This window comes from Taudactylus pleione, unplaced genomic scaffold (genome assembly GCF_031769625.1).
Source record: "Taudactylus pleione unplaced genomic scaffold, aTauple2 ptg000244l, whole genome shotgun sequence".
Lineage (NCBI taxonomy): Eukaryota > Metazoa > Chordata > Amphibia > Anura > Myobatrachidae > Taudactylus > Taudactylus pleione.
Window position 1 is genome coordinate 12668657 of NW_028284646.1, and position 16219 is coordinate 12684875.

The 16219-nt window shown below is 47.7% G+C and overlaps 1 protein-coding gene across 1 annotated transcript in view; it reads right to left on the minus strand.

The window, feature by feature from the left end:
- Nucleotides 1–283: 283 nt before the first annotated feature.
- LOC148516681 (mitochondrial ubiquitin ligase activator of nfkb 1-A-like) overlaps nt 284–16219 on the minus strand; it is a 79653-nt gene continuing 63717 nt past the window's right edge. The window contains exon 4 of the mRNA XM_088479771.1: nt 284–756. Coding sequence (XP_088335897.1) covers nt 669–756 — 88 coding nt within the window. The 3' untranslated portion in view covers nt 284–668. The remainder of the gene's footprint in view (nt 757–16219) is intronic.

The following is a 16219-nucleotide window of genomic DNA, read 5'->3' on the forward strand; positions in this document are numbered from 1 at the left end:
CCCCTATGCAGTTCCCCCTGTAGTAAGCCCCTTATATAGTGCCCCAGTAGGAGTCCCCCTTGATGAAGTACCCCCAATAGTAGTGGTCCCCCCAAGTAGTAGTCCCCAGTAGTGGTACCCCCAATGCAGTGCCCCATAGTAGTCCCTCTGTTGATATTAAAATTAACCTCTATAAACCCCTGCCTGTACCTTCTAAAATCCTTCCTATAAACCTCTAAGGATGACGCTAATTTGCGTACGCAGTCATACCATAAATAAAGACTTAGACGTGGAATCTGTGGTTCCAAAGCACAAGTGTTATTCATGTAAAAGTTCAGACAGTTACACGCAATTGATCTAGACACAATTTAGGCGCAAAAGGAAAATTATACAGACCCAAGTACAGTACACATACGCAGGCGCTTCCGGACCCGGAGATAGGCATCAGCAAGAGACCCCTAGTCATACAGCGTTCAGCGCGAAGACTGAGAACCAGCGTTCGTGCACACACATTTATACCCCCCAGAATAAACAGGATAATAGGGAACTTTGTTGCTGGTGTCATTGGTTCCCAGGGGAGAAGCATCTGTTACAGCACATTTAACAGGCTAGTTCAAATTGACTCTCCCTGCCTCTAACAGCTGGGGATCTTCCTCTTCACGCCCCCTGCAACATCCTAACAGCTGTTCCTAAAATATACATTTTGTTGCTTGTAGGCTCTGCGATCCATAACTCGAGAATGCATGATGCGATCTCCCCACCGATAACACCGGAATACTGTAAAAAGAGTACGCTTGAGTACATCTACAAACACGACTTGTTTAGCATGTATAATACCTTAGTTATCAAATATCTTTATTTCTCAGCATTTAAACTAACTGAACCAACTTAAATCATACACTTTAAAGCTTATTAACCATTATGTGTGAATATGTAATGTGTGAGTATTCGGGGTTTGATATAAAGACGTATTAATGTGTGTATGAGGAAGTGGTACAGTTAACTCTCACTGAGTGAACATTTTAGCAGTGTGACATGCTGAGCCAGGTAGTTCCACATGCCCACTCTGTGAGCAGTCCCCCCCACCTGTCCCAGACTTCAAAAGAAAAACTAATTTTATTCTTCCAGTCTCTTGTGTGAAATGCAAATAACCCAGCTACAAGAGACAGACATAAGATGACACTCTAATCTTTGAAATCATGTCATTGCAGGAAGCTTGCTAATGTACGTGTGTATTCGAGCCAGACCACCTGTAGTGAGGGCAGACACTGTCCAGGAAGCTTATCTACACAAGCTAGTTGTCATGTAGTCATTTGCTTTATTCAGCTAATGCAATCAATTTTGGCATACTGTAAAGTCATTTCTGAAATATATCCTTTATAATACGTAAAGTCATGAAATAGGCTTCTGGTGAATCGCCGTAACTTGCTAATAGTATCATCGCCACATGTACTAAAGTGTGAGTTTATCTAAAATGGCGCTTAGGCGGCCATCTCGCAAAATGGCGTCTTGCAGGCCAGTCGCAAGATGGTGTCGCTGCGATTCAATTTTAAACTGATCTTGTCTCAGCCAATAATCCAGTTTTGACACCCCTTATGCAGTGTCCTTTATAGTGGCCCAGTAGGAGTCCCCCTTAATGCAGTGCCCCTGTAGTAGACCGCAGTAGTGGTCCCCCCAGAAGTATCCCCCCCAGTAGTGGTCCCGTGCCCCCCCTCGAAGCAGTGCCCCCAGTAGTAGTCCCCTCCTTAGTAATAGCCCCCCCCCGTAGTAGACCCCAGTAGTGGTCCCCCCCTGAAGCAGTGCCCCCAGTAGTATCCCCCCCAGTAGTAGTCCCCTCCTTAGCTCCCCCCCAATAAATACACACTGAAATGAAACAATAAAGTAAAAATTCTTACCTGAATCCACGCTGCCGTCCGCACGTCTGTCATCCCGGGCTGGCGCAATCTGCATTATGGGAGAGACGTCATGACGTCTCTCCCATTACTCACTGCAGGAGCTGGAAGGGAGCCGGCTCTTGCAGTGGGCGCTGCGGCTGCAGCAGTCAATGAGTGTCTATCTGACACTCATTGACTGCTGTTTAACACACACATTGCCGCCAGCGCTGGCGGTGATGTGTGTGCAGCAGCAGCCAATGAGAGTATATCTGACCTCATTGGCTGCTGATTCACACACACACACATCGCTGCCGCTCGGTCCTGTGTAAATGTGTAGTGCTGACTGCACACACTGCGGTCGGCACTACACTGGCTAACTAGGGCGGGCCGGTACCATGGCCGGCGGCCACTGATACATACATACATACACACTGTATATACATACATGCAATGCTGTGCAAAAGTTTTAGGCAGGTGTGCAAAGTAAGAATGCTTTCAAAAAGTGTTAATAGTTTATTTTGATAAATGAACAAAATGCAAAGTATATGAGCAGAAGACAAATTAAATCGAATCAATATTTGGTGCGACCACCCTTTGCCTTCAAAACAGCATAAATTTTTCTAGGTACACTTGCACAAAGTCAGGGATTTGGTAGGATTATAGTCAGGTGTATTATTAACCAATCATACCAAACAGGTTATAATGATCATGATTTTCATATGTAGGTTGAAACACAGTCATTAACTGAAACAGAAACAGCTGTGTAGGAGGCTAAAAACTGGGTGAGGAACAGCCAAACTCTGCTACAAAAATGAGGTTGTGGAATACTGAGCACAGCAACAAGACACAAGGTAGTTATACTGCATAATCAAGGTCTCTCCCAGGAAAATAATTCAAAGCAGACTGGGTTTTCAATATGTGCTGTTCAAGCTCTTTTGAAGAAGCAGAAAAAAATGGACAACGTTGAGTACCGTAGACGCAGTGGTCGGCAAAGGAAACTTAGTGCATCAGATGACAGACACATCATTCTTACTTCCCTTCTAAATTTGGAAGATGTCCAGAAACCAGTGGGACCCAGGTACACCCAGGGCCGTTTCTAGGGGCAGACGACCCGTGCAATTGCACGGGGCGATCCGCCTCCGACCCTCATATGGCTCCCTGGAACTGTGAGTGCTGGCCTCTGATGTGATCGGAGGCTTCTTCTTCCGATTGCTTCAGAGGTCGGCGTTCCCAGTGATGCACTGCGCGTGTGATGTCATGGGCACTGCATATGGGGACAACTACAGGTGGCACAGCGTAATGGACACTATTGCCTAAAAGGCCAGTGGGGGGGAGGGGGGAGCCGGAGAGCTGGTGGGATGACACCTGCTTATGGGGTATGGGGGCAGAGTGAGGCTGTTGAAATAACTCAGGGGGGTGGCAGGAGTGACACGATGGGCCGCTGCAGTGGCAAGGGGGGATGGCTGCAATGACACATGAATGGGTCTGGAATGGTAAGGGAGGGGGCTGGAGTGACACATTGAGGAGCTGAAGTGTGTATTATGTGAATCTTGCTTTTTCAATGTATTTTATGTGGTTCTGGATTTCAAAATGTATTTAATGTGGATGAGGTTTTTAAAAAATATTGTTTGTGGCTCTGGCTTTTTCAATGTATTTTATGTGGAAGTGGTTTGTTGCAGTGTATTTTATGCTCTAGTAGCTTTTTTAGTGTACAGTATTTTATGTGGATCTAGCTTGTTTCATATATTTTATGTGGATCTGACTTGTATTTTCTATGGTCTGAGCTCGCCCCCAGCGTGACTAAAAATAGGGGTGTGACACAAGGTGGCTCCTGCAAATGTCATACCAAAGACGTGCACACACAAATGGGGTGTGGCCTTGTGACAGCTAGGCCACACTCCATTTTTGAGCACGCGCATGCTGTTGACTCTTTAACCTGACAGTGAAATAGGGACTGAAGGGGCCGGCTTGCGACCTGCTGTAAGGGCTCCAGTGAGGTTACTCACCTCTGTTCTCCAGATGCTGTCTCAGTCACTCATAACATCTGTCATTCCACAGCAGGTATTGTACACATATGGCATAGTTACCAGTTTTAACTTTGAAGCAAATCTTTGTAGCAACATTGTAATGGGATTGTCCTCCGCAATAATTCAATGAGCAACCTTAGGTGTTATTAACCCAGTCAGACCTACTGACTTTTTCAAAGGAAATTGGTGCATACTGGGAACCTCGCAGATAAGCCTTATAAATGCTCCATTTATTAGTTTAACAATTAGCCTAAAGCAACAGATCATGGCTGTCCCCACACACCCTGCATCCATTAATGATATGCCCCACGCCATACAACATCATTTTACCATATCACTACATGACTAATGTGGCTGAAAAACACCAGTAGTCTGTTTTGTAAGCAAATATAGTTACAAAAGCATAAAATAACTAAACTATATATATATATATATATATATATATATATATATAAACAAGATACATAAAGTCCCCAGATTAGGGGTCTATCTGTTCGGACTCATCTCCTGGACCACTGGACAGATTTTGTGGGGTTTTCTTTATTGTATACAGCGTTGGTCGAGGAAGGTTTAGGTTTATGAACCATTCATCTGTGACAAAAGGGAGCTGAGCAGTGAAGATTTTAGTGAAGCAAGTCACAGAAAAACATCTTGCACCAAGCTGCTGTGTAGGAGCTGACCAGGGTGCTGAAACAGCTAGAGAGCATCTGCAACTGAAGCTTGGAATGAAGCAAGTCACAGAAAAAACTGTTATGCTGTGTGAATGATTGACTGCTGTTGTTGCAGGGGCGAGCGCTGCTCTCTGATTGGCACTCTGAAATAGTGAGAGCCAATAAGAGATGTGCCGTGTTGCTTAGCAGCAGCCTAGAAAGGGGAAGGAGTCAGGGATTGAGCAGGGTCAGGTCTGAGGCAGACAGAGAGTGAGAGACAGCTTCCAACAAACCCATGAAGATGCCCTGATGCAGACACAGTAGCCAAGAAGGAGTCAGGGGAGGCATAGCTATCAGAAATGGACAAAAACAACCATCAGAACACCATCGAATGATTCACATTTGATGGTGAAAAACATCGGACCATCACCATCAAATGGTAAAAACTCTACCATTGGAGCAAAAACATTGATGGCTAGTAACCATCGGATTCCAATGTCCATTCCTATGCTGAACCTGCAGGCGAACTTTATCAACCATTACTCCACCGTGATGTGCTCCCTCACCAGTGTGATGTTCCTGCCCAGCCACATGCCCCTGGTGAACGGGAGGCACCTCCCATGGAAGTCAGCGCTGTCCTTGGACAGGTGCACCATGGCGAGGAAGCTTAACAGGAAAAACAGGAAATACAGGGTACATTGTGCAATGAGGACATTGCTCATTGCAATACAAATCTTTCATCCATAATCCTCCTGCCCTTCCGAGGAAATCCCAGTGGCCGGGCCGCAGCCAGCTGCAGGTGTTACAAGTCACGTTCACGACTTGTTTCCTCCTAGCAGTTTACCCAGTCAGGACAGGTTTACTCCAGTTTCACCTGTCACTAGGTGATCGGCACACCTCAGGAAGTGCCGTGTCATCCACGGTGCAGCGTGATTGGTGCTTCCTCCTATTTGTACTCACTGGACTTTTGCCGTCTTGCTGACTATAGCGTATCTTTGAGTCCCATCGGCTTGGCTGCATGTACAGCGTTCTGTTCCTCCTCGTGGTACAGATTTGGACCTTCCCAAAGTGGCTTACGTGCTACGTCTGGCTCTCCAGCTTCTCCTACGGCTTCCAAGCCGCATCTAAACCGCCGTTCTGCAATCAGCTCTCCAAGCCGCAGCACGGACTACTATCTTTTCTACCACCGGCTCTTGCCGCACCTCCGGCACATTTGCCGCACCAACAGCTTCCGTGCTGTTACCAGCTCTCCCGCTTCTTTTATGGCTTCCAAGTCGCACCTACACCGCCGTGCTATCAGCTCTAGAAGCCGCAGCAAAAACTACAAACGTTTCTACCATCGGCTTTTGCCGTACCCCCGGCACATTTGCCGCACCAACAGCTTCCATTCTGTTCCCAGTTCTCCAGCTTCTTCTACGGCTTCCAAGTTGCATCTACACCTCCAAGCCGCAGCGTTTACCTTGAGCTATCTATTAACGACTATTGCCGCTCCGTCGGCACACAAGCCGCACCATCGGCACATTTGCCACATCATCAGCACATTTGCTGCATCAGTGGCACATTTGACCCATCATCTGCATATTTGTTGCATCATCGGCACATTTGCCGCATCATCGGTTCTCAAAGCCACAGCATTACCATAAGACTATCTACTAATAACTATTGCTGCACCATCGGCACTCAAGCCGCACCATCAGCACATTTGCCACATCGTCGGCACCTTTGCCACATCATCGACTCTCAAAGCCACAGCATCTCTATTTGACTGTCTACTAACGGCTATCGCCACACCATTGGCACATTTGCCACACCATCAGCACATTTGCTGCACCATCAGCAAAATTTGCCGCACCATTGGCTTACAAAGCAACAGCATAAGTATCAATCTTTAGCCTACAGCTATTGGCGCATCATCGGCACATTTGCCGCACCATTTACATACCACACCATCGGCTCCCAAGCTGCACCTCTACATCTGTAGAATCTTCTCTCTTTGTACAAGACTCTTTCTTATCACCTCAGAATTCCAGTTAGCACTCCCGTGAGCTGCTACTACTCCAAGCAGTAAGTCCAGGTGGCCGCCTAAGTATCGGTGAGCGAACTATCTCTAAGGGAACAACGAGCGGTTGTTAGAGGCGGAAGACCTTGCAGCCTGAAGTTCTAGACAGCTCACGAGGAACGGTCACTGGAAACCGTAACAGCAGAGCAGCAGCAGGGGGGTTGTGGTGACACTGGTAAGATGCAGGGGGCAGGAGTGAGAAGCAGGGGGTTGTGGCGAGATGCAGAAGCCAGTATTGAGATGCAGGGGAATGTGGTAAAAACCAATGGCAGGAGGGGTCTGTGCTGAAATGCAGGGGGCAGGAGTGAGAAGCAGGAGGATGTTGTGAGATGCAGGGTGCTGTGGTAACATGGCGTAGTTTGTTGAGATGCAGGGGGCTTTTGTGAGATGAAATAGCTCCTGTGCGAAGCCAGTTCGGTCGCTAGTTTACCTATACTATATACCATATTATGGCGCAAGCCATCTGGTGAGATTCTCATTCTGTGCACTTTTTCCTCAATGTTTCAACATTATCCTTAAGTTTGCATCTTGATTCACATATAGGGGCTGATTCTGATGTGGTCAAAGCAAAAAAAGCAAGTAACTTTGTATCAGATACAAACCATGTTGCAATGCGAAGTGTGCAAATACATTTATTGTTTCTGCATGCAGGGTAAATACTGTCTGCTTAGCACAAATGCTGGACAGCTTGATTTTTACACTGCAATTTAGATCTCAGGGCCTGACTCGGAGGCGCTCGCAAAAAGTGAGTGCTTGCTCTGAATCAGGGCGGGTGCTGTTATTTTTATTAGCGGCCTCCTGGCCGCTTGCATAGCTGTGTGTATAGCGAGTGGCCATGATAATGGTCACGAGCCGTCGGGCTTGCGATGAGACCCTTGTGGTAGGTTCTCGTTCATCGCAAGCCCCAGAGAGCTTTCGGCTCTAACAGAGCCGGAAGCTCTCCACTGACATCACTCGTGATGTCAGTGGGGCCGCCCCCCAAACGGCAAGTGTTCCCTCGGCAACGCCTACATTTGGGCAGACAACGCCCCGGCCCACCCACCAAACGGGGTGAGCTGTCACTCAACATCGACAGCTCGCCCCCTTTGGTGTGAGACCCGGAGCGACGGATTGCCTGTCGCTAGCTGGGTCTCGCGCATGCGCACGATGGAACCAGCTCCGTTGTGTGCATGCGCTGTGGGCCACCATCGACCCGGTTGCGAGCGCTCGATGCTTACGACCGGGTCTGAATCAGGCCCTGAATTTGGACGCACCTTTCACAAATCTAAATTGCTGCATGTTTTAAATCTGCCCCAACTATAGTGCAACATGGATTTACCAATGTGCAGTGTTACCTGATCTTTTTTGCTTTGCTCTCAACTGAGAATAGTGTACAGTAATAAGTATTTAGGATTCATTTTTTTGCTGCAAAGGAATTAGTATACAGTCACAGATACACTATAACGATGCATGGCGCAGGTCACTCGTGTCGACCAGGCCTTTTTAAACAGACTGCATACTTCCTCAATTTTATGTCTTACTCTGCTTATAGTGTACTAGGTACTTAGGATTGGTATTTGTGTAGCAAAGGAATTAGTATAAAGTTGCGGTTTAAGCATAATGATGCATGGCGCGGGTCGCTTGCATCAGACCTGTCTTTTGATTTTTTCCACTTGATTGCATCCTTTTTCCTCAATTTTGCTGCTTTTTGCAAAATTTTGGGTCTTAGGGCCTGATTCAGAGACGGGCGCTCTGAAAGAGCGCTCACTCTGAATCAGGGCGTGTTTTTTTTTTGGAGCGGCCTCCTGGCCACTCGCATAGCTGTGGGTGACCACCCACAGCTATAGCGAGCGGCCAGGTCGATGGTCGTGATGGTCAAGACCATCGCGACCATCGGGCTTGCGACGAGACCCTTGTGGTAGGGTCTCATGGCCGCAAGCCCCAGAGAGCTTTCGGCTCTAATAGAGCCGGAAGCTCTCCCACTGACATCACTGGTGATGTCAGTAGGGCCGCCCACAAACTGCAGGCGTTCGCTTGGAACTGCCTCCGTTTGTGAAGCCACCCCCTGGCCACGCCTACAAAATGGGGAGAGCTGTCACTCACCATCTACAGCTCGCCCCCTTTGGTGCGAGGCCCGGAGCGACGGAGCACCCGTCGCTAGCCGGGTCTCGCGCATGTGCACGACGGAGCCGGCTCCGTCGTGCGTATGCCCAGTGGGCAAACATCGACCCGGTTGCGAGCTCTCAGCGCTTGCGACCGGGTCTGAATCAGACCCTTAGTTTGCTTATGGTGTACTGGGCCGCAAAGTCTGTGGCGTGCTAAGCAGGGCTTTTGGCTTGAAGCCTTTTTTTTTTCATTACTACAGGGCTTATTTATGAAGGATTTTAAGCCATATGTCTGCAAAAACATTCTCACAGAATTAAGCATTGGGCCTATTTAGTACTGCTATAAAGTAACACAGGCCCCATTGTTCTCTAAAGTGAAGGTGAGATAAGGCTATTTACAAGCCCAGAAAGACTTAGCTTTTTGGAGTTTGTCACTGATAGGCAATGCTATCTGATGATGGAATTAGCGGGAGGATCTACTAATTATGCCGAAGACGTTCCTCTCCTCCCTACTGTGTATAATGTTTCTAAACATGTGCACGTGAGGCCCAGGGGCGCCGACAACTACACCGGGCCCGGGGGAAGAAGGGGGCATGACCTAATAGCGGGAGGCGTGGCCACACCCCCTTCAGGAATAAAACAAAAAAACAAAATATATTTGCAGCCGCGCTGCGACCTGGGGAAGGGGGAGTGGTGAGCCCCTCAGCCCGGCGCATAGCCAGTGGGGGGCGTGATCAGTGTGATCGCTCTTCCCACAGGCATAGGAGACTGCTGTGGCTGCTACTTAGCAGCCGAGAGCAGTCTCCCAGTGCAGCCGAGCACACAGCAGCGTGTGCTGGGTTGCTTTGATGTAAAAGGGAGGGAGGGGGGGGCGGTACCGACCTGGGCCCCCGCTGAGCCCCTCCAGCAAGCCCGGGCCCGGGTAATTAGTACCCGCTTCCCCCCTTCTCGGCAGCCCTGGTGAGGTCCTGAAGTATAGTATAGTGATATACCGTAAACTCAGGACAGCCTCTTATTGGATGTACTGTCCTTGCAAGACATCATCCATAATAGATGACACTTAACAGGTAAAAACTATGATTAATCATAAATAGACCCGAAGCACTTTCCACCCAACATAACCACCTCTGGTTTAAATTTAGAAAACAACATTAAAATCCAATTCTATTTTAGGATTTTTCTTTTTTGCTGGCCCGATCCCGCTATGGAATACAGCCCTGCATTGAATTGTTGACATCGGCTCCTGCTATAGTGCCACTAGATTCAGTTGGCAAAGCTTAATGCTGGTATGACATATTCTAGAGGACCCCATGCTTTTGATCCCCATGGTTTTGATTTTGACACTACTAGGGTAGTAGCACTAGTTCTGATGTACTTTTGGAGGGGCCCCAACGGTTCTATTTTTAAAATTTCTTACAACTAATGCAACATACATGCTGATGATAATCAGCGTGGATCTTATACAAGGGGCTCAAGCACCCGCAATTGACCAGCCTCCACAAGCCCCAAACTACACACCCCCTCAACCCCTCCAGCTCTGCATTAGCACACACAGGGGTAGTTTCTGAGTACCCAGAACCCACCCCCCGGCAGACATGAAATCAGGCACTATGATATTAAGCCCCCGTTGTGGCAAAATCGGGAGCAGGCCAAGCCAATATGATGCAATTCCTTTAGAATTGAGGGGGGTGGGGCTTAATAACATGGCACCATCCTGCCAAGTCCCGTCCCCATTGCATCAACAACCTGCAGATGCTGCAATGTGTGTGTGTACGTACGTACGTGTGTGTAAGTGTGACATATGTATGTGTGTATATCTATATGTGTATTTATATCTATATGTATGTGTGTGCATGTATATACTTGTGTGTATATAAAAAAATATCCTGTGCTAGCCCCTGCTCCCTTCATGGGGACGGTGCAGAGGTGGGCTGAGCTACACCGAGGGCGGGGGGACATCAATTCGTGCGTAAACTTGTTTATACATTCTCAAAGGTTCGGATGTGGTTGTTAATATAACATGTTAGACCACAGGTTCTCAAACTCGGTCCTCAGGATCCCAAACACTGCATGTTTTCCAGGTCTCCTCACAGATTCACTAGTGAAATAATTAGCTCCACCTCTTGATCTTTTAAAATGTGTCAGTGAGTAATGACTACACCTTTGCACCTGCCAGGAGACCTGGAAAATGTGAACTGTGTGGGGTCAGGAGGACCGAGTTTAAGAACCAATGTGTTAGACTATCATATCATATGAAACACTACTAGAGAAAACTGCTGTAAATACACACACACCCCAAAAAAGCAGGACATGATCCACTTAAAAAGCTAGAAGGAAGGGGACTAGGGGGGAGACAGGGAAGGCTAACTGGACTGGAGGGGGGAGGGTAGGGAAGACTGGCTGAGAAGGCTGGCTGGAACAGGGGGGTGGGGAAGGGCAGGGAAGACTGTCTAGAACAGGGGAGGCGGCAGTGAAGGGAAGGCTGGCTGGAACAGGGGGGAGGGCAGGGAAGACTGGCAGGAACGGGGGGGTGACAGTGCAGGAAAGACTGGCTGGAACAAAGGGGGAGCAGGGAAGTCTGGCTGAATCAGCGGGTCTGAATCAAGCCCTGAGTGTGTAATACAGTTAGTACAGAAGTACAAGCAGAGTGTGTAATACAGTTAGTACAGAAGTACAAGCAGAGTGTGCAATAAAGTTAGTACAGAAGTACAAGCAGAGTGTGTAATACAGTTAGTGCAGAAGTACAAGCAGAGTGTGTAATACAGTTAGTACAGAAGTACAAGCAGAGTGTGTAATAGTTAGTACAGAAGTACAAGCAGAGTGTGTAATACAGTTAGTGCAGAAGTACAAGCAGAGTGTGTAATACAGTTAGTGCAGAAGTACAAGCAGTGTGTGTAATACAGTTAGTACAGAAGTACAAGCAGAGTGTGTAATACAGTTAGTACAGAAGTACAAGCAGAGTGTGTAATACAGTTAGTACAGAAGTACAAGCAGAGTGTGTTATAAGTTCAAAAGTATGGTTAGTACAGACCTAATAAAGCAAGTGTAGGGTATCCAGATCTCAGGAAGCCATGTGTGTGTCTTGGATGGCAGTGGCAGAAAAGAGACCACTTTTTTGGGTTGTTTCAATTTATATACCTCTACCCAGCATGCAATTCATCAGCCCAAACCCCCACAAATGCACATGGCCTGAAACAAGAGACCCTGCTAGGTGCTCTTTCCTGTTCTTTTAATTAGATTGCTAGCTCCTATTACAGTCATGTTTCTTTGTTTGGTATGAACTGGCTTTGAACTGTTTAAAGTCTAAATCTACACAAGCTCCTTCTGGCCCCTGCGGATCTATTTAGTGGCACTGAGATTATGTCAGTATTGGAGCTCCTTCACAAAGGTTGACGTTGTCACGACCAGGGTTTCTCGGCATGGTGGTCGGCAGGTTATACCTGTGAGGATGCTGTGGCGGGGGGCATCTGGCGGTGGTGCTGGTGCCTGGCGGGGCGCATTGGCTGTGCGTTGTCCTGTTTGGGCATATTGTCACTCTGTGCTGGTTAGGCCTGGCAGTGCTTCCGTTCCGTTCTGGCATGGGCGCTGCCATCTTGCCTCCGGTCATGTGACTTAGTTGCCCTATCCTGGCGGGTCACATGTTCTCTCTGGCCTCTCACAGTGCAGCACTGGGTATTTAAGGAAGTGCTGAGCTGTCTCTCATTGCCAGTGCAATGTGTTTCTCAGCGAGAGCTGAGAGAGTTCCTGAGCTAGTCTGCCTGCGTGTTGGATTCTGCCAAGTCTGCTATACCTGAACCTACTCCTAAACCCTGCTGGATACCCCTGCCTCCTCCTATTGCCTCTCCCACTGCCTGAGTACCTGTGTCAGTCATTTACCTTGCACCCTGCCTCAACTTGCATTTCCTCTGGACATTATTGTTTCTGCCAGCAATCACTTCAAGTCTGCTAATTCACTTCAGCCTACCACTCACCTCAATCAGCAATTCACTCCAACCTGCAGTTCTTTTCAGCCTCACAAACCCCGGAATACTGGATTACCTTCTGTTGTCACTACCTGGACTTTTTCCAATTTGCATCACTACAGTTCCCAAGTGCACTTAGTGCAAAACCCGGACTTTCTGTTTTGCCATTTTCATGTCTGTGAAACCACTTATTAAAAATTCCATCCTCAACCTGTAAAGATTTTGTAATAAACTTAGCCTTAGATTTCAAGTCAAAGCCGGTCTTTGTTGCTGCTTTGTTGGATTCCGGAGCGGACGGAAATTTCATGACCTCCAGTTTGATTGACAAATTACAGATTCCTTGTTCTTCTCTCAAGCATTCGATTTCCTTAACCGCTGTAGATGGGCGGCCTCTGACTAATGGAGTAGTTAGTTACCAAAGAAACTCAGCCAGTACTGGTCCGTATTGGAGCCCTGCATTCTGAGTCTCTGAGGTTCTTAGTGATTCCTGAAGCCTCTCAAGATATCATCTTAGGGCTACCCTGGCTACGCCTGCACAATCCCAGGATAGATTGGTGCTCTATGCAAATCCTTTCATGGGGAGCTGACTGTCAGAAATCCTGTCTTCCTAAGATACGACCTATAAGGAAAACAGTCTCATCAATACCACCGGCAATTCCCATGTTTACTGATGTTTTTTCCGAACAACAAGCTAATATCTTACCTCCTCACAGAGAATGGGATTGTCCCATCGATTTATTGCCAGACAAGATGCCGTCTCGTGGTCGCACCTATCCTCTATCCTTGCCAGAGACCAAGGCTATGTCCAAATACATTCAGGAGAATTTAGAGAAGGGATTCATCCGTCCTTCCACCTCTCCTGCCGGTGCTGGGTTCTTTTTCGTTGATGGAGGCCTAAGACCATGTTTTGACTACCGGGGTCTTAAAGATGTAACTGTCAAGAATCGGTACCCACTTCCTCTAATCACAGAACTATTCAATAGAGTCAAAGGATCCATCATATTCTCTAAACTAGATTTGCGTGGGGCATATAATCTCATTCGTAACCGTGCAAGTGATGAATGGAAAACCGCTTTTAATACCAGGGACGGTCATTTTGAATACCTTGTGATGCCCTTCGGTTTATGTAATGCCCCTGCTGTTTTTCAAGGCTTTGTAAATTACATTTTTCCGGACTTACTTTATATCTCAGTAGTTGTCTACTTGGACGATATATTGATTTTCTCGTCCTCTCCAGAAGAACATCACAAACATGTTAAGTAAGTGTTATCCCGCCTAAGGAAAAATCTCCTTTACTGCAAACTAGAGAAATGTGTCTTTAGCGTACCCAGTGTGCCATTCCTTGTCATCTCTGGTTCCAGTCTAGAAATGGACCCCAAGAAGGTTCAGGCAATCCTGGATTGGTCCCGACCTCAAACCTTATAAGCCATTCAGAGATTGCTTGGATTCGCCAACTATTACAGACGTTTTATTAAGGGATTCTCCTCATTGTTGGCTCCCATAACGTCCCTGACGCGTAAAGGCGCTAATCCTGCTCTATGGCCACCTGAGGCAGAGACAGCCTTCCAGCTGTTGAAGCAAGCGTTTATTACAGCTCCAGTTCTAAGACAACCCGACCTGGATAGACCCTTCTTGTTGGAAGTTGACGCATCATCAGAGACAGTGGGGGCCATCCTAACCCAATGCTATGAAGACAACCGAGTTCACCCTTGTGGATTCTTCTCCAAAAAATTTTCTCCTGCAGAAAGGAACTATGCCATAGGAGAACAAGAACTCTTGCCAGCAAAGCTGGCACTAAAGGAATGGAGATACCTGTTAGAAGGGGCTAAGTTTCCCTTTACTGTTTTCACCGACCATAGGAACCTCCTTTTCCTCAAAAATATCCAGTGTGTGAGTCCTCGTTTAGCCCGGTGGGCAATCTTTTTTGCTCGCTACCACTTCACTCTGACATTCCGTTCTGGAGCTCTTAATCAAAAAGCAGATGCTTTGTCAAGGTCACTCTCCTGCAAGAGTAATTCTGAAATCCTACGCAGTACTCCCGTGCTGTAGTCAAGGGTGTTTGCCACCATACAAATACAGCCACCTACTGGGAAGACCTTCATGGCCCCAGAGTTAATGAAGCAGCTTCTTACCTGGTCTCACTCCTCACGCTTTGCAGGCCATTCTGGTACCCGGAAGACCCTGGAGCTTTTGAAAAGAGCTTATTGGTGGCCATCGATGAAGGCTGATGTCTCGGAGTTCATCTCGTCATGTACCTCATGTGCCCAGCACAAATCCTCACATCAAGCTCCAGCTGGTGAGTTGTTGCCCCTGCCTGTTTCTTCACGTCCGTGGACACATCTTTCCATGGACTTTGTGACCGATTTGCCAAGCTCCCAGGGTTATACTACCATCTGGGTCGTGGTACATCGATTTTCAAAGATGGTTCACTGCATTCCACTAAAGAAACTTCCTACTGCTTCGGATTTGGCTCATCTGTTCGTTCTACATATATTTCGTCTCCACGGTTTTCCTATTGAATAGTCTCTGATCGTGGTGTCCAATTCGTGGCAAGGTTTTGGAGAGCTCTATGCTCCGTTCTACAAGTAAAATTGAATTTCTCCAGAGTAATGGATCCATGGAAAGAGTTAACCAAGACCTAGAGACCTTCCTAAGGATCTTCATGTCATCCTCTCAAGACACCTGGTTGGAAATGCTACCCTGGGCTGAATTTGCACATAATGCTTCATATCACTCCTCCACAAATCAAACCCCGTTCCTGATTGTATACGGTCTTCATCCCCGAGTTCCACAGCCTACCTGCCTTTGATGTTCCAGCTGTGGACGATACTGTACGGAGGTTTGCATCCAATTGGGCTCAGGTATGTGCTGATTTGGTGAAGGCGTCCTCTCGTTATAAAATTCAGGCTGACAAAAAACGGAGGAAGGTGCCCTGTATGCGAGTTGGAAATCAGGTTTGGTTGTCTACCCGGAACCTACGGCTCAGAGTGCCTTCCATGAAGTTTGCTCCACGTTTTATCGTACCCTTCTCCATCACCGAAATAATGAATCCTGTGGCTTATCGCCTTCAGCTACCTTCATACCTAAAAGTCCCAAACTCCTTCCACATTTCCCTGCTCAAGCCTTTGATCCTAAACAAATTCCGCAAAGGTCCTTCCTGTTCCTCCTCGTGTGCAGACAGAAAGAGGTGTGGAATTTGAGGTCTCCCAGGTCCTGGATCCCCGTGTCCGCAGACGTCGTTTACAGTATCTCCTGGATTGGAGGGGTTACGGCCCGGAAGAATGCTGCTGGACCGATGCCCGAGACGTCCATGCTCCCACACTCGTCAGGAAGTTCCATGCGACTCATCCTCAAAAGCTTGGTGAGTGTCCTGAGGCCACCCATAAAGGGGAGGGGGGTACTGTCACGACCAGGGTTTCTCGGCATGGTGGTCGGCGGGTGATACCGGTGAGGATGCTGTGGCCGGGGGCGTCTGGCGGTGGTGCTGGTGCCTGGCGGGGACCATAGGCTGTGCATAGTCCTGTTTGGGCATATTGTCACTCTGTGCTGGTTAGGCCTGGCAGTGCTTCTGTTCCGTTCTGGCA